Here is a 19958-nt window from a genome sequence, read left to right on the forward strand (position 1 = left end):
GGTTTTGTCACTTCCTCATAGGCTCCCCATCCTCTTTAGTGCCCCTGCAGGTAAGTCACGCTCACTTATTTCTCAGGTTAGGAGACACGTTAGCATACTCTGAGCCTACATAAAGTCCCTGACACTGTCAGCCTGCTACACGCTGTTCCAGTTCAGGTCAGACTTTGAGACAAGATGACAAGTAAAAGTGATACACTGAAAGCTCTAAGAGGCAACATACTCTGAACAAAACAATGCTGCTTAGACCCCCTCTTGTGGACATAGCATGTCCTCCTTTCTTCCCCAATTAAAAGAGAAGGGAGAAGACTTGAAATATTTGTAGGTGCTTTTGGCTGCTAACCAGGAATGGCTTTGTATTCATTGTGGCATAACTAAGCTGCAGTTACAAAGCAGGGGCACAGTAGGTAAAAATTACTCATGTACCTCATTTCCTTGCAGGAACTGTACAGGAGCTGGGTACAGTTTGGACTAGTATCACTTGGTAACTGTTGATGTAAACTGCAGTGCACATTTCAGACTAAATAACTGAAAATTTTCTGGTCTTCTCATAAATGGGAAGGTAAAGCCTTCTCCCAACAAGAAAAAGTATAGACATTCAGGCTCTGGAGCAGTGAGCATTCAAACCTGCTCAGGTGTATTGTTCAAAGAATTGTCTGTATAGTCTGCACCTTTCCACAGACATTCAGTCTTCTTTCAGTGGCCTGCCTACCTACTACTGGAGACAGTTTTCTGAGGCTTCCCAGCAAATGCTGCTTTATTTTCCTGACACACAGTTTCTACAGCACAGAAACATCTGAGTTTCAGAGGCAGCAGCTAGTATCTCCCTCTCCTTCCTCTATCCTGTTTCCTTCCAATTGGGGGGTATGAATTCTTTTTAGAAAAGTTTACTGTGTAAGAGGGAAAAATTTGAGTAATCGCCTTGTTCCTGCCACTGGAAGATTCTTAAGAGTTAGGCTATCCATTCCTCAGCTTGCTTTTTCTCACCTCAGTTCCTGTAAAATACTTGCTACAGTCCCTATGAACAGGCTTTCACTCTACTGCTTTTCTGGTTTAAAAAAATCAGAAATCATTATGTTTTGTATCACGCTATATCTGACCAAGTATCTGCGTATACAGTGTGTGACCAGGATGAAAAACATTTCAATGAATTATCTCATGCATTGCTTTTGTGTGTGATGAAAGAGAAATTAAAAAATGGGATGGGAAATGTTAGACTCGGATAAATTTCCCATACATAAAACATCACTTTTCACATGAAGAATACTGAATTCTTTAAAACTCTTAAACAACACTTTTCATCGATGCACTACATGGATACCATTCTTTTCCTAGATAGCAAAACATTAGTTTTGTGACTTTCCCTGATGATCATAGCAGCTCACTGGAGCTGCTGGAATCCAGAATATAACCTAGGGATCCAACACCAAGTGCACAGAGCACAGCAATTACCACTAGGTTTTAAAAAATTATAACAAAATACATTAATTGGACAAACATTAATGATAAAAACTAAAATAATAATTTCTTCAACTGAATAATGAACCATATGTAATATATAACAAACAAAATATTTTTTAACTAAGGGACTAGTTTTTTCTTTGATTTTTATTCTAATTTTACATGTGCATTTATTAGAGGCTACAGTGAGCAGTTCTGGTTTTAGATATTTGCAATTCTCTCTTAGGCACCATACCTCATACAGCTGCAAACAAACAGCATCTATGAATCCAACCTGCATGCTGGGAATTTTATTTTTCTTCTCTCTGTTCATTAGATCCTGCAGATAAGAAGTAAACAAGCTCTGTGTTTAAATACATTAAATAAAAAACCCAATCAAAACCAAAGAGTTTTGGAATTAAATTCCGGAATTAAAAAGCAGCACCTTAAAAAGCACAGGAAGCTCAGCACAGCAGGGTATCAGTACATGTGTTACAGTGCAGGTAATTTGACTGCATGCCTTGCCTTAGGAGATTGTCTTTGGACTGACAGAGCCCAAATAGCTAGACAAATAGACAAGCTTACTGGTTTTGGGTAGGTTGCAAATAGGTCCTGATTTAGGAATGTACTTCCTAGGCAATTTAGTAATACTGATGTAGAAGAAATAATGCTGTCTGTTCCAGCTCGGAGATAAAGACACACTGTTGGTGTTTGGGAACCACAGAAGAAAACTGACTACTGGGAAGGCAGGGAGGGAGTTGGTTCTGTATTCTGGTCTGTGGGAGAAACTGTGGCTTTTGAAAGGAATGCAAAGTGCTGTTTGTAGAAGCCATTTTGAAAGAGGCGATTCTGCATGATTCTGCCACTTACTGTTGGTTCTATGTTGAGTTCCTTCCGCTCTTTATCTCCTTGATCAAAGAACTCCGTAGCTACAAGCTCAGCAATCTGTAAGAGATTTCACACATTGAGAGCTCTAAAAGTTTGCATGCCACCTACAATCAAAACTGATTCCTGTGTTTCCTATCTCTCCTTAGGATATATCAAATTGAGACCCCCCATAATGTGACTCTCCAGCTTAACCACTAGCTTTTAGAATTCTTCATGCCCACATGTGTGCACAAACAAAACATGTGCGTGTGCTGATATTTACTCTGACAAAGCAAAGTGAATAGAAAGGCATATAGGCATCTTACCACTGATACCAGTTGGGATGATAAACACGTATAAAAAGGTCATACTAGAGTGTTGTATCAATTGATCAGATACTAGTGTGTTGTATCAATTGACTGCCTTGTAGTAACACAGGAGTGTTGGAAAGAACAAAGATTCCTGATTTACCTTCAGATTATTGCTTAACATGGTGACATAGCTAAATGCACAGATCTTGCTACAAAGACCTGAGAAAGTCTTCAATCCACATACCGCACTTTGAAGGACTGCTTCCTAAGGCTCTGCATTCCTCCACTGCCTTTACAATAAGGACTGGATGGAGGAAGCAGAAGCTGTTGGGTGGAGTTTGTATTTAGCAAATCTTAAAATTAAGCATATACCCGTTGCTGAACTGGCCATGGTTTGGTTATGGCTGATAAATCACAAGCAGTCATCAGCATTGCTCTGTAGAAAAAAACAGAGAGAAATCTATGAATTACTGTATTGTGAAATGTATGTAGCCACCAAGTCAAGTGATTAGGAAAATAGAATATAAAATTTCAAAGAATGTCAAAGTCAGAAAAACAAGTGAAATTAAAGCAAAGTTATAAAGGTTGCCACAGCTCGATGATGCGGTAGACTTTCACCTGTGTGAAATGAGCAAATGTGGACTGGCTCATTTGGTGGATTCATATCAAATGAACTGTTTCATTCTATTTGCTATGGGACAGACAGCACATCTATTTCTGACATTAGCAGTGACTGCCATCTTTATTGACAGTATAAGGGCCAAGGACTGAAATAGAAATAGACATAGAACATGACTAAATTAGACTGGTTTTTAACGGCACTGAATTTGAAATACGGCATCCTTCCTTTCTGAGACAGCCTATGTAAGCCTGCTTTTCTGTAGCCGTGCATTACAATATGTGTCTCTATTCTTAATCTTCTTTTTTCTTCACTGCCCGTAAGGAATTAGCTTCAAAACAAACTGCCTGTCCTGAATCTTTAGTTATTGGTTTCAGCAATTCAATATTTAAGTACAAAGTATCAACAGCAAAAGAACATGGTACCGAAACAGGAACCCTACACTCTTTAGGAAGGACAGAAATACTCATGTAACTCCAGGTGCTACTTAACAAAGTTTATTATACAGGTTGCAGACTTAGTAATTCAGGCCCAGGGAGTCATTCAGTGACCTATGTGCTAGTGCCAGTTTGTACAGGCCCAGAGCAGAGAGATCTACTGGTTTTAATGACATTCACAGCAACATGGCATGGAAAACTGGGTACCTAATAATATTAATGGACTTCTTAATCATTTACTTACAAAAACAGCTCCTTCTGTGTAGGATCTTCCCAGTTAAATTGTTTCTTCCTTAGAAGTTCAAAAAATTCTCCTCTCCTCCTTTAAAATAAGTTAAACCAAAAGATTTTGCAGCTTACTGACACAATCCAAACATCCAGCAATGACTATCCAGCCAAACTTGCCCTTGACTTACTTTATGTATAGTGCTAGGTCTGTGGCAAGAATGGCTTGCTTTATCATTTTCAGTGTGGCCTTGTATTCTTCAATGGAAAGGCTGCTGAGAATCTGATTTCCCTTTACAAAAAAACAAAACCAGTGTTATCAGTAAAATGGGCAACAGCACACCAGTTTGGTAAAATGTCTCTTAGATACTAAATCATTATGAGTTGCTTGCTGATGTCTGATGTCATTCTTTTACCCTGCTTCCTTTTGCAGATTCCCCAATTTAAAAATAAAAATTCCAGTCTTCTTGAGTAATGGCAAAAAGCCGCACAGCAACAGCATCATAATTGACTATTACAAAATGAAACTGCAAGCAGAGCAACATCAAAGCCTTTAAGTCCATTTCATTCATCAAAATTAAATTTGCCACTAGCTGTATCGTAGCATTTCTCTTTCCTCTTCCTCCTCTTCCTGAAGCAGAGGAACTCTAATAGATTCCAGTACCTGCCTATACACCTCACGTAAATGAAAATATTTTCCTTTTATGAAGCAATATAAATAATAAGCTATTACATAAAAATATAAGCTCAGCAGCCCACTGTTAAACCAAAGCGCTATGGAGCTGGTGAAATGGCAACTTGCCTCCACTTTTCTTCCGTATTTTCCTGTCTGAATAGGAAATAATTACAATACAAAGGATGCCAGAGGTACCATGCCCGTGATGTGAAATGAGCAGTGAAAATATACTGCTTTGAAATGATTGTGCATGCTGAAGAACTGATCTTAGAATTAGTTAATAATATAAGCCAAGAAGAATGTATTTTTATTTGCATATTTACTTAACTTAGGTTTGGCTTCACTTTGGAATGTCAACATTAGCAGTGTTTGGTTTGGTCTCATCAGGACTGCTTTGTATATGTGTAGGCCAGAACGTGTTTTTGAAATGAGAGCAAGGACTTGGGTTTGTTTGGTAGTTCATAAGAGGTCATGAAAATGGCAACAAAGCCTTTTGTTTCCTTTGGTCCAAGGAAGCAGGTACTCAAAAGGATATTAGCAAGGCTTCCCTTATCAGACAACACTTGGAAAGGTTTGGTGGCACTCAGCAATGGAACTGTGATTTCAAAACTGCTGCATTTGCTTTCTTTACCCAAAAAGGAATAAAGATCACTTAGGAATGTATAAGGGTGGGAATCTATCCAAAAGCTAAAAATAAAAAGTAAAATAGCAAATAGTTTCCTTCAGCATACGTGAAAATGTGGCACTCACTGGACTATTCAGGATCATAAGGCATTGATCAAAATGATGATGCTCCATGATTGAGTGGCAATACAGTTGAGCCAGTGGATGTTCGCTTCTGAGGAGTAAAAAGACCCATCAGAGGAAGAAATCAAACACTCTACTAATCCAGAAATAACTTCCCTTTTAATGTCCTCTTCTCATTATCAGTTTACCCCCACCCATCCACCCGTGCTTGTTCTTAACCAGTTTCTTTCCCCCTTCTGTGTAACTGGCCAAACAAAATGAATACATTTGGAAGGATGGAGGGGAGTACAGACAATGCTGTTACTTTGCCAGAGCACTGACAACTCTGGTTTTCTGCCTCCTGTTACCTGTACAGACCAGCTGCACACAAGGATTGAGAATGTAATACAAGGTTTTATAAAGAGTGAAAGTTCTTGTAGGAAAGGAAGACAACAAGAAGGGTTCATTCACAAGCAAGATTTAAGTGACAGTTCTGGGGTTTGTAACATTTTAAACACCTGCCTGGCTTATTTAGTCAGCTTAACTACCAAGCTTGTAAGTAATAATGCAAACCTAATTGGAAACTCACTGATACCAATGGAAAAATTCCTGCTGATCTCAGTGGGCTCTGCTGCAGGGCCCAAAATGTTGATCAAGTAATCTTCCAGTGTTAGCAACTGTATTGGTACTTCATTCATCAGCACTCTCTTCATGGTCAAATTACTGCAATATCGTTACCTACCTTTTGCCCAGGGTAAAAATCCAAAAGGGAAACAAAACGTTGGTTGTACTACAGGTAGTGAAAAACTGCATGAAAGCAACTGTGTGGATTCAGAATTTAAAGTTATCTTAGTCTAGAAAATAGAATTTACTGTTTGAGTAGCTTTAGACAAAATACAGAAATTACTCTTCTCTGAGGATTTCTAATTTCCCCTTGTTCCTCATTACATAATACAGTTCTTAGCTTTTGCTACTGTATCTTCATTTTCAGCCCCTGGTCCCATGTTGCTTATGTCATGTCTTCAACTAACAGGATTCATTTTGAAGTCTGTTCTGCTGATGATCCTGAATCTATTGCTCTAATTATAATCTGACCTACAAATGTTTAATCATGTAAGAAATTTTTTTTTAGCATATAGTTTCCTGGGACTTTTTGTATGGTTAGAGATCATTCACATGAATTAGTGGCTGCAGGACTGGGTTCCTATGTAAGTCAATGCACACAGAGACTCAAATAAAAGTCGTAAGACGAGATTCTGGGGATTTAAGAAGCACAAAAATGTGGAGAGAAAGATGGAAAGACAAACAAAAAAGCGGAAAGGGAGATTAAAGGATGCGAGCCCCTGAGGATTATGGGCTGGCTGCCCAGCACCTCCTCTGAGACCACTGCAAAAGGAGTATAGAGCAAATACGCTTGCGTGTTTCTGTGAGGAAACCAATTGTAGGATGGTGCCAACACACGCTGGGTGAAATTCCCATTGAGTTAAGTGGGATGCATACTGTGTCCCCTAAAGTTCATCCTGACTGAAGAGAGAAATATGTGAGAAATATCTGAGGTTATCTTCCCAAGTACTGCACCAAACTAGAGCTTGCTCAGTACTTACAGACCCTGGCTGTCTGGGAAGACACAAGTGCTGGAAATAAACTCAGGTCCTACTTCTGCAGTACATAGCGTTTCTGTTAAACCACCATGCCAGGCCAAAGGACACCATTGCTTTCTGAACACAGTGCTTTGGTTATGCAGTTTTCATACCCTGTGCTTGCCTACCTTGCATGTGGGTTTGAAAGAAAAAGAAAATAAACCCCCTGCCTATCTACCAAAAGACCTTTAAGCATTTCATTTCTGGTAATTACTACCAGGACCATTTTAATTTTTGAAACCCTGTTGCTTAAGAAAAGAATCTCTCTGCTTTCAAGGAAGAAACAAAAGGGATCTGTTCCTGGAAAAAATAACTTTAAATTTAAATGAGGGATTTAAAAACAAAATGCATGGAACTTTCTATTGAGAAAGAATTATTAAGCTGTAATCATCTCCGCTTTACAGCATGTGTGAATGTTAGATTTTGCTGTCTATGACACTTTCCCAGGACATTTTTGAGAGGAGATGACGCATCTCCAGATGTCTTCCAGGAAATTTATTTTTAAATAAATAAAGCAAAAAATAGCTAACCAGTTCCAATCACTGCAAGGCTACAGTTACTGCTGGAATCCCCTAGTAAAGAACTAGAAAAAGGTTACTCTTTCAATTTTGTGGGGTTTTGGGGTTTGGGGTTTTTTTGCTTTACACATCAGTCTTAGTGTTATTCTGAACATGTATCTGAAAGGCAGGAATTCCGCTTCAGCTTACTTATTTTCTGCCTTTCAATATTCTCTGCCTCAAACAAACTTTTCCTCCCCTAGTATCTTACTTTACACACAGCGAGAACAGCAGATCACTTCTTCCAAAGGTAGCTTCAAAACCACTCTCCAACTCTGCCAGAAAAAGATACAAGTATACGTTTCTGGGTATCTTTTCCTCATCTCTGGTCAGATCAGGACACATTGCCATATCATAGTAATCACATTATACCATGTTTTAAGTCAAGCTATTTATTTAATCAAAGAATCATATACTGTTATTTGAAGTGAATACTAAATTCACTGAAAAACACATTTTGGACAGATCTGAAACTATTAATAAATTCTAAAAAACCCCAAGGTTTTTTAGTTAAAATATGGAGAAAATTTTAGAAGAGTTCAGATGCTTCATTTTGATAACTTCAAAGTGAAATAGTTTGTTAGTAAAAATATTTTGTTTCAAGATTGTAAAACATATTTTGACTTTTTGCATTGTAAAGGTTTTTCTGTAGTTCTAGAATTGATCAAAGTTAAAGAGTACAGATAACCCCAAATAATGCAAAGCAGTCATATATTTTTAATGTCATTTTAAATACGTATCTTATCCAAATCAACTTAGAATTCTGGAAAAAACATCCCTAATTCATGAGTAAAACAATCAGAGTTCAAAATGGTAGGGAGACACCTTTGTATCAGACGGCTGCAGATCTCAGCTCTGTGCTGGCCTGGGGAACAGCTGGTTGGGCAGAGCAATCTGAAAAGCTGCACGTTTCCCACGTGCTGTCCCGGAGAAACTGAGACCTTTTGCTGTCACTGTATGGGAAATAGAGAGTGGGACATCCGAACAGGAGCAGGAAGATGCTGCCCTTGCACAGCCTACAAAGAGTTCACTTCATCTGCCATCGTAGTTAGTCAACAGCTGAGGTTGTGGATCTTTGGACTCTTGAATGTTTCTGGCTGTTCTTGCACTTTCTGCTTTGTAAACACCTGCGCCTTTCATAGCCTCACATCATCACGTTGTATGTTATTTAGCTCTGTGATTTTGGTATTCATTTGGTTTTATTTAACTTCTCTCAGACTTACTTACCTTTGTATGTAAGAGTTGTTCACTCCCCTGTGATCCAAATCATGGCTTAGAGTTGCTATCAGCAAAGCCAGTGTTTCTAAGTCAGTCAGTTTACTCTACATGTAAAGAGTAACACAAGAAGTGAGTTAGCTTTGTGATGGGGATTTATTTTGCACAACGTTTTTTATATCTGCTGTCTTGTCTTTACCAATATAGCAGATACAGTTCTGGCCCAGGGAAGACAAGGACATAAAATGGAATGCTGAGAATAAGGGTTATCTCTGAAGTTGTGGTACACAGTAATAGTAATTCTCCACAGGCCTCAATGCAGTTTTCAGAGGGAACATCATCTAGCCCTATATATACTGATGAGAAAACGGATACAGAAGAAGAGGAAGTGACTTGCATAATGTCACCTGGCAGCCAGAGAAAGCATGAGGAATTTTTTTTAAATTCTGGCCCCATGACTTTTAGCTCAGCTCCTCTATTAGCTCAAAGGAGTTAGGCTACATTCCCTAAGTAGGTATAATATAAATTAATTATACAAATGTCCTTGGTATAACCAGAAGGGGAAAATGTCATGCTTTTCATTAATTACTGGGCAAATAAATTAACAGAAGTTTAAAACCATGGAAAACAAAATTAACCAACATCTGACTCTTTACTAATGAGTTTATTCTGGATCTCCAACAATGATTAGTGGAGAGGTTACAGTTTCTCTTTTATGACTATTTTGTATCTTTAATATTGTTCAATAGAATGTATAGAAAATTTATTTAACTCTGCCCAGTGAGAAACAGAGGCTGGACCAAGCTACAGTATTCAGGCAGCATTTCGTAATGGGACAAGAATAGCAGCCCAAGAGTCAGGACAGGAATGGGAAGAACAGCTAGTGACAGCACTGCCGCTGGGGGGCTGTACCCTCTGTACAGTCAAATCCAAATTTTCTTTAAGCAGTTACAACTTCTGTAGATTTGCATCTGCTTTCTAGATGATGAAACCTGACCTTAGTCTAAAGACAAATCAGTTTGGAAATGACTGTTATGTTTCTTCTAGGAAGATGTGTCCCCCCAGTGCTTGCTTTTCCTCTCAAACTAGAGAAAATTGAGAGACACGTTCAATGCTGTTCTGACTGTAGAATCTAGGACATGAAAATCAGTGTGGAATGAATCCAATGTAGTTAGGAATAAAACAATTTATGGAAATTGCAGTGGAGACTGACAGGATTCCAAAGATAGCAAGCAAGCCATCAGGACCATCAGAGATTGCTAGACCACACACAGAGCAAAACTACCACATCCATTTCAGTACAGAAGGAATATGAAAGCTTTGTCTCTTCCAGCACCTTTTGTCTTTTTTTTTAGTGAGACAAAGTTTGTAGAGGAAGGGCATGCCTCTTTCTTTGTTATTGGTATTGGGCTTTGGTCTACAAATAGGATTTATTTATTCTCCTAGAAGTGCTTACTGTAAAATAGTATAAACAAATAATAATTGTCTGTATTCAAACTGAAGAAACATGTTAATGTAGAATGAACAGAAATATTTTGTTTTCTTCAAGAATATAAACCCAAAATCTAAAAAAATATTTTGGAAAAATCTTGAATCAATCTCGTTCTTATTTTGGAGTTCATCTAGCCCTTCAGTATTTGCAATAAAGAATGATTAGGTTGTTTTTTAAGTTATTATGTGTCTTAAGAGGAAGGTTGAAACATTGTTCAAAAGCACTGAAATAAGCATTTAAATCTTTATTTCCAAAAAATGTTCTATTGTTTGTCTAAAGCTGTATTCAGCTCTACGTTTGAACTTAAAAAATTTCCTGTTGAATATTATAAGGAAACACCCTGGAATAGGGTCAGTCCTTTTCTTCTCCACCTTTTTGGCTTGCTTGTAGCAAAAGCATTAACTTTTAAAAAGGACATAATCATGTACGTGCCTTATTTGAGATGTTTCCATTGGGAACATCCACCTGATCATTTCCAGAGGATTTAACTGAAACTGGGTACATTAACAACATGACAACAATTGCACAAACCAAGTCCTTAAACCCAGAAGTCTTCAGCAGAAATATTTTGATTTCACTAGCAATACCACGGAATGATGAACATCTTACTGACGGGACAATCATAACTATGCATCATTATAGAATTTGTTTAGCCAGAAGATTTTTAATGTAGAAACAGCAAAATGTACCTGAATTTTACCAGATTTTAAAGCAGCAAACATGCACTGCGCTGTATTAAAGGCATGTCTCCAATTGTGATAAGCAACATTTTTCCGATAATTTTTCTTTACACTTAAAATCCATCTGCAGAGAACCTTTAAGAAACAGCATCACATAGTTAACTGTAAATATATTAGAAATCTATTCTTTTTATGAGGACAAATCTTTCTCTAATCCCACTGTCTTGAAAACTGTCTCTCTTACAGAAAAAAAATAAAATCCTTTTAACTCAACTAAGTTCAAATATAACATATTTGTAACTCTGACCATAGATAAGAATATGCTTACAGCCACTAGTTCAGCCTCTCATTGAGTATATAATACTTGTGGGTTTGGGGTTTAATTACTAATGGCTAAACATTAGTGTCGGATGCACTGCTGTTAATTCAGAAACTGAGTTATTCTGGGCTAAATGGGAGAAAAAAAATCCTTGTTTGTAATGACATATTTGATAGAGAAAATTTATTTTTTTTAATTAGAGTTCTCTTAAGAGCTGTTTTGATAATCAACATGTGGCTTTTCCCTCATATCAGCTTTCAGAAGACAAGCTGAATTGGACTTTGGAAAGCAAATAAATATGATAGACAGCAATTACTATATTGCTGGGTAGTATTTTTTTATGCAGGAAGAAAGTATGTCCTGGATGTTTTACATAACAGTATTACAAGTTGTGGATTATACTTTACTTCAAAGAAAGTGAAAGGTATGAAGGTCAGATAGTAATTGGATGTGTACTAGAACAGGTCCCTTGGTTTAAATGGATACAGCATACTGTTCTATGTTAAATGCTGGCTGAGAATCCAGACCTTGGTTTGTTCAAGAAAATTTTTAGTGTTTCTAGTGAAAGAAGTTGTACTGACAGAAATGAAAATCCAGTATCATTCACTCACATAAACGATTCCACACAGACAAAAGCAGCAGTGTTCTCTGCTTTTCCACTGTTAAAAAAGGAGTGCTAGCCTACTGCCAGTTTTCTTTACCTCTAGTATGGAAAGTTGAAAGTGTAGCTTCAAAGCTGTCGATGTTCTCTCACCTCTGTTGAGATGTGTAATTATGTGTCTATTGTCATGGTGTTATTTTAGTTTTGCAAATCCATTTCAATCACTCCACTAGGAACTAGAAGCCCACCCATTACTGGGCTACCTGACACTCACTCTTCTGCTAGGACTTATCCCTTAAGGAAGTACAAGTTCTTGGCTTTATGACAAAGGTGAAACTAAGTCCTGGGATATTCAAGAGGTCTTTATAACAGTCCTCTTTATAACAGTCTTTCACTTACTGAAAAGTTGCTATCATCTCCCTCCTCAATATTCTGTTTTCTGGAGAAAACCAGCTTAATTCATTCAAGCTTTGCTCCATCTCCTAAATTGCTATTTTTTAAAATTACTTTGTATCTCTGTGTGTCTCTTAAACTATAAGCTACAATATAATTACTCCAGTAAAAAAAGAAATTTGCCCCTTTTTGCTACTATGGCACATTATTGATACTTACACAGTTTCCGATACTAATAGCTGTGAAATGTTTTTCTCTGTTACCACTAGCTATTAGTTTGTTCAGCATTTTTAATTTATGCTGTTTTCCTTAGTCTTTATATATTTATTCTTGCTAGTTTTGAAATATTGCTATACATTTTCATAGTCATTTGAATTTTAACCAAGTCCTCTACCTCCACTCCCCAAGTTTTCTAAAAGCATTTTACTGTCCATTAACCAAATTCTTAATCATTCAGTAGAACCAAACTGAAGACAAACCCCAGTTCCACCCACTTTATATACCTTCCTAGTTTGCTAACTACTCTGTAATACAGATTTACAATTATATTTACTGTAAGCTCATTTCACTATTCTCCTGATTTTCTAATAATTAAGTTGTCTTTTTCTGTGAAGCAGCATTTGACAGCATTCATACCTCATGTTTCATTTGGAAATTTTGCACCAAGTTGAGGTCTGTGAACATTCGAATTGTACACAGTGTTGTTTCAAAATCCGACAGCTCAAAATCACTGAAGTTGAAGTCAGTTAGGTTGAGAGATTGTGCGGATGGTACTACAGCAGCCTAGAGAATAAGAGAACACAACTTAGCATTTGGAAAGAGAAAGCATAACATAAATATCTGCTTTTTCAATGTTATTACCATAACATTACCTTATTTGCTTAGATTTGACACACACTTTTCCATAGCTCAAGGGAACAAGAAAAGGATTACCTAGTCAGTCAGTTATCTAAATCACCTAAGTACTCTTGGTTACAATTTGCCTTATGAAGTTGGGAGATTGAGAAAATAAGGCAGTGGAGTTATATGTTTGTTTTTACGGATGTGCAGACATCAAAATCTGTAACTGTTGGACATTTTTCTAAAAATGGTGAGGAAAGAGATGTCAGCAGAACAGAATTCCTAATAGAATCCACATTCAGCACTATGGTAGTCTGAACGTGCCCACAGGCAGAGCTTTCTCAGGCTAGAAACCTGAAAAAATAGAGTTAACCTGTGATGAATAATCTTTAAAACCTTTGGACAATGTTTTTGATGTGATTTGAGTACAATCATAAACCTTCAATGTGAAATTTGAAGTTATAAAGTAGACAAAAACCCCCAACTCTATACTTTTGAAAATCTGTGTCTTTTATTATCAGTAATATCTCCATATATTATATGTATTAGAACTCTGTGTATTACAACTCTACTTCTAGTTATAAAATTCAGAGTATAGCTATTTGTTTCCTTTCAAAACACAGATGTTAATGTTGCTAACAAAATAAATGGTAAGTCTTACATGATAGAACGAAAATTAGTAAACAGTTTTTTTCAGTAAAAGAAAAGGTGGAGTTCTCAGTGCTACCTCTTTACAGTTGTTTCACCTCAGTATGAGTGTGGTTTAAAAGAAAATCAGGTAAAACTGAAATGGTGAAAGAAATAAACTATGTGTTTATCTTCCTCTTTGTAATTCGAGGAGAAAACATTTCTCCAGCATGGGGAACTGTGTCCTAGAAGGCTGAGACACTTAAAAGAAAGCATGTGTCATAATCTACAGTATTATTACAGGTAGTATGCAAATCAGCTCTCCCCATAACTATGTCTACCAATCTCTGCTCCATATAAGATTGCTCTTATCTTTCCTGTGTATCAGAATCAGAAAGTCATGAAAGAATATAAAAAATAGTATCTACACAGGAAAAAAAATCCAACATTCTTACACATTTCTTGTACTGGTGATTTTGTGTCCCTCAGTTTGGATTCATGTGGTATTTCACCTCTGAGCATGTGAAAGAACCACTAGGCCTGTATGTTCAGTGGAAAATAATGCAACCATTCAGGAACTCTAATGACATAATTTTGAAAAACTGCAACTGCAGTTTGGTATTTCATGAGGAAAGGGGCTGGAAGGACACAGTAGGAGCTCAACAGATCACCTCATGCTTGTGTTCTGACTTCATTCATAATTTATCTTTCCCTTCCTTGATCTCCTGCCTTTGACAGCCACAACAAAATGTTTCATTTCAGCTGAGACTGCAAAAACGGCGCTCTGTAGCTATTCAAGTGTTATTTAACTGGATTTGATATTTCCTCTTTCACTTACTGAAGCCAGTAGAGCTATCTGCCCCACGTTTTACAGCATGAAAGTTCATCAGCTATTTTAATTTCCAGTTATTGAACTATGGTCAGCTTCTGTAAGCACTGAGCAAACTACAACCTCTTGTTTGATTTCTCCACCTCAGGAATATTATAAAGAGCATGAAATAGTCAAGAAAAAAAGAAAATGTGCCAATTAATTCCCCTCTTTGCATAACTGTGGCTTTCTAATTACTATTGCTTACTATAGGCACTGTATTAATAGTAATTAGTAGCAAATAATTAATTAATTACTCCATTTCATTACCTGGTTAAGTATAGAAAATAATTTTAAACCTTGTCTTCTATTATGAATGAAAAACCTACAGATAAAGCTTATAACTTCATTTCATACTCCAAGGCATTATCTTCAGGGAAAGCCTAAAGCACAAGAACAGTCCGTTCTGGCATGCAGGAAGTCAAGCGAGCATGGTAAAAGGCCAGCATGGACAAACAGGGAATCCAAATGCAAAAATGAAGTACACAGGAGGAAGAAGTGGGGATGGGCTACCTGGGAAGAATGTAGAGACATTACCGAAGAGTGCAGGGATGAAGATGGGAAAACCAAAGCTCAGCTTGAGTTGGAACTATTGAGGGATGGGAATGGCAACAAAAATGGTTTCTGTAAATACACTGGCAGCAAAAGGAAGGCTAAGGAAAATGTGGGATCACTGTGGTAACTTGGGTGGCAACTATAAACAGTTGTGTTTGTTTCATTTGCTTTGTATGACAAAACGCAGGTTGCAGAGAATATCCAGGCTCAAATGAGGTGACTGATGCAAAATGACATTCTGTAGTTTGTGGAAATGATGATGAAAGTGAAAAAATTGACTGCAGCTTATTACACAAGGCAGATAATAAATGGAATGGAATAGCTCCAGTTGGAAGGGACCTACAATCCTCATCTACATCAGGCAAATAGTATACTGGAGATCATATACATGGTAGTAGCTAGTAAAATCATTTAACATGAAGACAATCCACAAAGAACAATTTTGAGCAACTTCTACCATAATAGTAATAGCACTTCCATAATGCTTGGCATGTGAAGATCTCAAATTAGCTCACAGTCAGTAACTGAGAAAGAAAATCAAGGATCGATGTTTTCTTTTGTACGACACGCCCCATAAATTTCATGTTGAAATCTAAGCTGGTCTGTTCTTGAGAAGAAAGAGGAGTGACAACTATGAAGAAATTAAATCATTGCAATTTACAAAGAAAAACAAACTGGAAAAAAGAAGAGAACTACTTTCATGAAAGGCAACACAATTAGAAAGTCCATATGCCATAAGGGAAGTTCTGAGTAATGAAAGTGGTGGAAACTGGCACCAAAGAAAGAAATTAAGCTTTCTAAAGAAAAGAATAATGCCTAAAAGAGCAATTTTAGGAATGGTCACTGAATTAGGTATCTTGTACACAAATTGTCAATGAGGTGGTCAGATCTATACTGCTATATAAAACAGGATAGGGATCATTCTCTAGCACTGAGACGAAATACCACAAACTGAGTTGTCCATACTACACAGCACTTGGTCCACGGTTTGCTTTGGGATCTATGTGGTGCCCTGAAGTTCTAAGATACCATTATTTTTAATGCCTATTTTCTTTTTTCAGCTCAAATTATCTAAACTAATCTGATTGCTCTGTTAAAGTTCAGAGTGATGGCTTCATCGCATGAAAATAAGGGTATTTATTTCATGCCTTGGGATGTGACGTGAGGATATGTGATCCTCACATATCCAAGGGTGCAACCCCTGCTCAAATAGCCCTCCAAGACAGTAGGCTAGAGGAAGCCAAATCTGGTGCACTCAGCCGCACTGGCTATTGCAGATGGCCTGTGCTATGTCCTCTGGTATTGCCTTGGAAAGTGGTGGTTAACATGGGCCAGGATTGTGCTAGGAAGCACATGGACAGTTAAGCAGTAGAGGTGGACACTGGTTCCGTGCTAGGTTTATTGTGGTTCCATTTAATTTAGCAGTAAACATGTAATCACAGAGATTACAACACAAGCCCTGAAGAGAAACCATCGGAGATGTGTCACATGCTGGTCTTGTCAGTGCCTCTTTATCAATGAGCAACAGCATAGTAGGACTGAGGTTCAAAATCTGTGTGACGCTAACCATTCTAGAACTTAATGATCTTAAAGGTCTTTTCCAATCATAACAATTCTATGATTCTATGATTCCAACCTTAGTCTTCTGCCTTGTTCAAGCAAGGCACCTTGCTTGTCCAGTCCAGTCCCATACTACCCAGCTTGCGGTCCCATATGTCTACCTTCCTCTCCATTCCTCCATCCCTCCCTTTTTTTTTTTTCATACAGCAAGGGTGATGCTATTTCCCCAGAATGTTCGCTCCAACAGAGAGAACTGGAGAGACTAAGCACAGGCTGCGCTTTGAACTACACTTGAAATCATAGCTATAGTTATTCCTTAAGCAGTGGTTTCTAAACATAGAATTAAACATGAGCAGACCAGGACACTGCACAGAAAAGTAACCATAAAAATAAAAAAAGATGTTCCATTAACAATTAAATACAGAATTTCTGTGTAAGGCCATAAAGCTGCTCCCATACTTAGGATGCTTGAAGTGTACCAAAGATACAAAATACACAACAGAGTTAGCTGCAGAAAGAAGGTTCTCAGTATTTTGCTTCTAAAATACTTCTTCACTGTGAGTTGATACTAACATTGCATCAGCTGTTACTATCACTTAAACTCATGAGAAAGGCAGTCAGTATACTTCTGGTTCTCCTGTAATTGCAGCTCTCTGGCCAACCTGTATCCCTCATTGTAATGTTTGTCTTTTATGTGATGTATTGATTCAACTCAGGAACCGATCTGTTTAAGCTTCACTATAATTTTTATTTCTGGAAGATGTGCTTCTGCATGTTTAGGGATCACATCTGTGTAAAGGATTGCCCTTTGTTGTTCTATTAATGGAATATTTCTAAAGTAATAGTAAAAAATTCAATTACCGCTGTTACCTGCAGCTCCCTCGTTTCCTCCTCAGCAGCAGAAGCATGGTATGAGAGAACCTACATAAAGAGAAAAGTGGCCCTTAGTACAAACAAAAGAACAATGTGATAAAAAGATATTTTCCCTAAAGCGGAAGTTTCAGCTTGCAGCTGCACTGCATTACATTGCAGCTGCTCATGAAATCTAGTGCCCATGCAGGGCCCGCACTGGTTTTAAGGGAGCTCTCTGAAAGCATATGGGGAGATATCTGTAGCTTTCACCTATCTCCCACAGCACAGAATCTTCTTGAGATAATTAGGCCAAGAAAACGTAAATAGTTTCTATAAAAGAGCAAAGAACTCTGATTTTCTCTTTGGAAAATTTTCATGCCCCACTTTCAAAGACAAATAATATGTGAAACAGCTATAATTATGAGCCTGACATTGTTGCCATTATAATCCTTCCAGTTTATTCAAACATGAAAGAAAGTTTTGCCTTAACTTAAACTTGGCAAAAAAGTCTGAAAGACAATATATTTGTTTTAAATTAACAAAATAAGCTCATATTTTTTAGCTATTGAGAACACAGGACATGAAAATGTTACGGTGTTTTTTTAGCAACTACAGACTGACTTTTTTTTGTAAAGAAGCCATCTTATGTATGAACCTATAATCTGTCTGGACTTCCTATATTATCTATAAAGTGTTATAGTATGAGAGAGAATTGCTAATTTGCCATGTAAACAAACAGCTCTTTTTTTTTTAAAGCACTGAAATTATTTTGACAAAAATTATACCACCTTTTTATTTAATATGACTTAATACAGATTTATTTGAGAGTTGTAACATTTCTTTTAGAGACTACAGGGTACATAATCCCCATTTTAGGAATTCTGCGAACACTCTGTTTACATAAGGCATGTTAGGAGATCCAAAATCTACAAATTTTTCACTTTCAGCTTCAAGTTATCACCTCTGAGTAATTCAGCTTCTCAGACTAAAGCCCTCTTTAGCTATTAAACTTAACAGTAACCAATTCAAAGGCTGAGACCAGATGACGTTCATCTTGATATGGTTTGATGGAGTTTGTGGAAATTGCTGAAAACCTACAATAATGCTGCTGTTACTCCACAAACCGGTTTGTCTAAAGGACTGAGCCAAAATCATCACAGAAAACCTCAGACAAGAAAAGGAAGCCCCTAATCCCCCAAACCATTTCCTCTTCCTACGCAACAGAACAAACCCGCTATGTTGCCAACGTGTAGCCTCATGTAGTGGAAAAGATGCATTCAGCTCACCACTAAATCTCATGAGTAAAGTTAAAATACAATACCAAATAAAATAGTCTGCTGGCAGATACAGAAACAAGCAGAAAAATTCCTGTGCGACTCAACAGGCCAAACGCCGTTCTCCTGGGGGAGAACAACTTCTGTTCAGTATCCATGTGAGTAGCTGCGCTTATGTGTAGAACAGTCAGGGTTTGGAGAAAATTAGGATCTGTCTGGGGCTAATTGAGGACCACCTAGATTTTGAGCTCACCTCTAATGTCACCATCTGTTTGGCCATGGCTCTTTCTACAGCTTCGTACATCTGTGTATTCTGGATCCCCAAGCCACAAAAGATGACAAATGCTTCCAGGAACTGTTCATCATTTCTGTTGAAAGCCTTGATTTTGCCTGAGTTTTCTTCCATCTTGTTCACAAGCTGGCAAACCCCTATGCCAGGACACAGAAATTAAAAGAATTAATAGAGAGAACTGCCAAAATGTCACGTATTGTATGGAACATCAACAGAAAAATTAAGTTTAGGATAGTTTAGCCCACAGTACAAACCACCAATATACATAAAAATGACACACAGCAGTGCTGTAGGATCTTCCCTCAAGTTTTTTAGAGTAATTTCACTATATTATGGAATAAATACTAAAATGTTATATATTACTTAGTAGACTCAAAAATATTTATTAGGATGTGTAAAACAAAAATACAGGGCTTTACAGACTTGATTATCTTGTGAAATTCCAGGGTAGTTTTCATCCTAACTTTTATTATTAATAGTATTCTAGATTGATTTAATCCCTAAAGACAATTTGTCCTTTGGAGGCTAATTAAATTTTTGTAACCATGCCAAAAGAACATTTATGAAAGTCAGAACAGCGGTACACAGAGTTTTCACTTCCTTATTTAAGTCAGTACTGGATTTTTTTTTTTTTTTAATAAATGAACTAAACAGAGAATACCCAAGTTGAGGCTCAAAGCTTAAGTATACTCACTGATTCTATGAGGATGTGATTGAATTACAGCCTGCTCCAAAGACTGCTGAAGTCACTGAAAAGCATCTTACTGAATTCAGCTTGTTAATAGTTGCATCTGTTTATTTTCGGTGAAGAGTTTCTGACTTTTCTGTGCACGTGCCATTGAAAGGTCTGACAGGTAACTTCTAGCAAACCTTGCTGCAGCTTAAAGCCCTGACA

At 37.3% G+C, this 19958-nt stretch overlaps 1 protein-coding gene across 8 annotated transcripts in view; it reads right to left on the bottom strand.

Moving 5' to 3' along the window:
• The window catches only part of PDE5A (phosphodiesterase 5A), a 136573-nt gene that overhangs the window by 6258 nt on the left and 110357 nt on the right, over positions 1–19958 (bottom strand). For 7 of the 8 annotated variants that reach the window (XM_075751039.1, XM_075751037.1, XM_075751044.1 and 4 more), the window contains 11 exons: positions 19025–19200; positions 17507–17566; positions 12832–12978; positions 10892–11017; positions 8723–8817; positions 5323–5410; positions 4088–4188; positions 3916–3993; positions 2988–3051; positions 2308–2382; positions 1694–1777 (listed from right to left, as the gene is read on the bottom strand). In XM_075751039.1, the coding sequence (XP_075607154.1) occupies positions 1694–1777; positions 2308–2382; positions 2988–3051; positions 3916–3993; positions 4088–4188; positions 5323–5410; positions 8723–8817; positions 10892–11017; positions 12832–12978; positions 17507–17566; positions 19025–19200 (1094 nt within the window). The remainder of the gene's footprint in view (positions 1–1693; positions 1778–2307; positions 2383–2987; positions 3052–3915; positions 3994–4087; positions 4189–5322; positions 5411–8722; positions 8818–10891; positions 11018–12831; positions 12979–17506; positions 17567–19024; positions 19201–19958) is intronic. The other variant, XM_075751038.1, reaches the window with a different exon arrangement.

This window comes from Balearica regulorum, chromosome 4 (genome assembly GCF_011004875.1).
Source record: "Balearica regulorum gibbericeps isolate bBalReg1 chromosome 4, bBalReg1.pri, whole genome shotgun sequence".
Taxonomy (NCBI): domain Eukaryota; kingdom Metazoa; phylum Chordata; class Aves; order Gruiformes; family Gruidae; genus Balearica; species Balearica regulorum.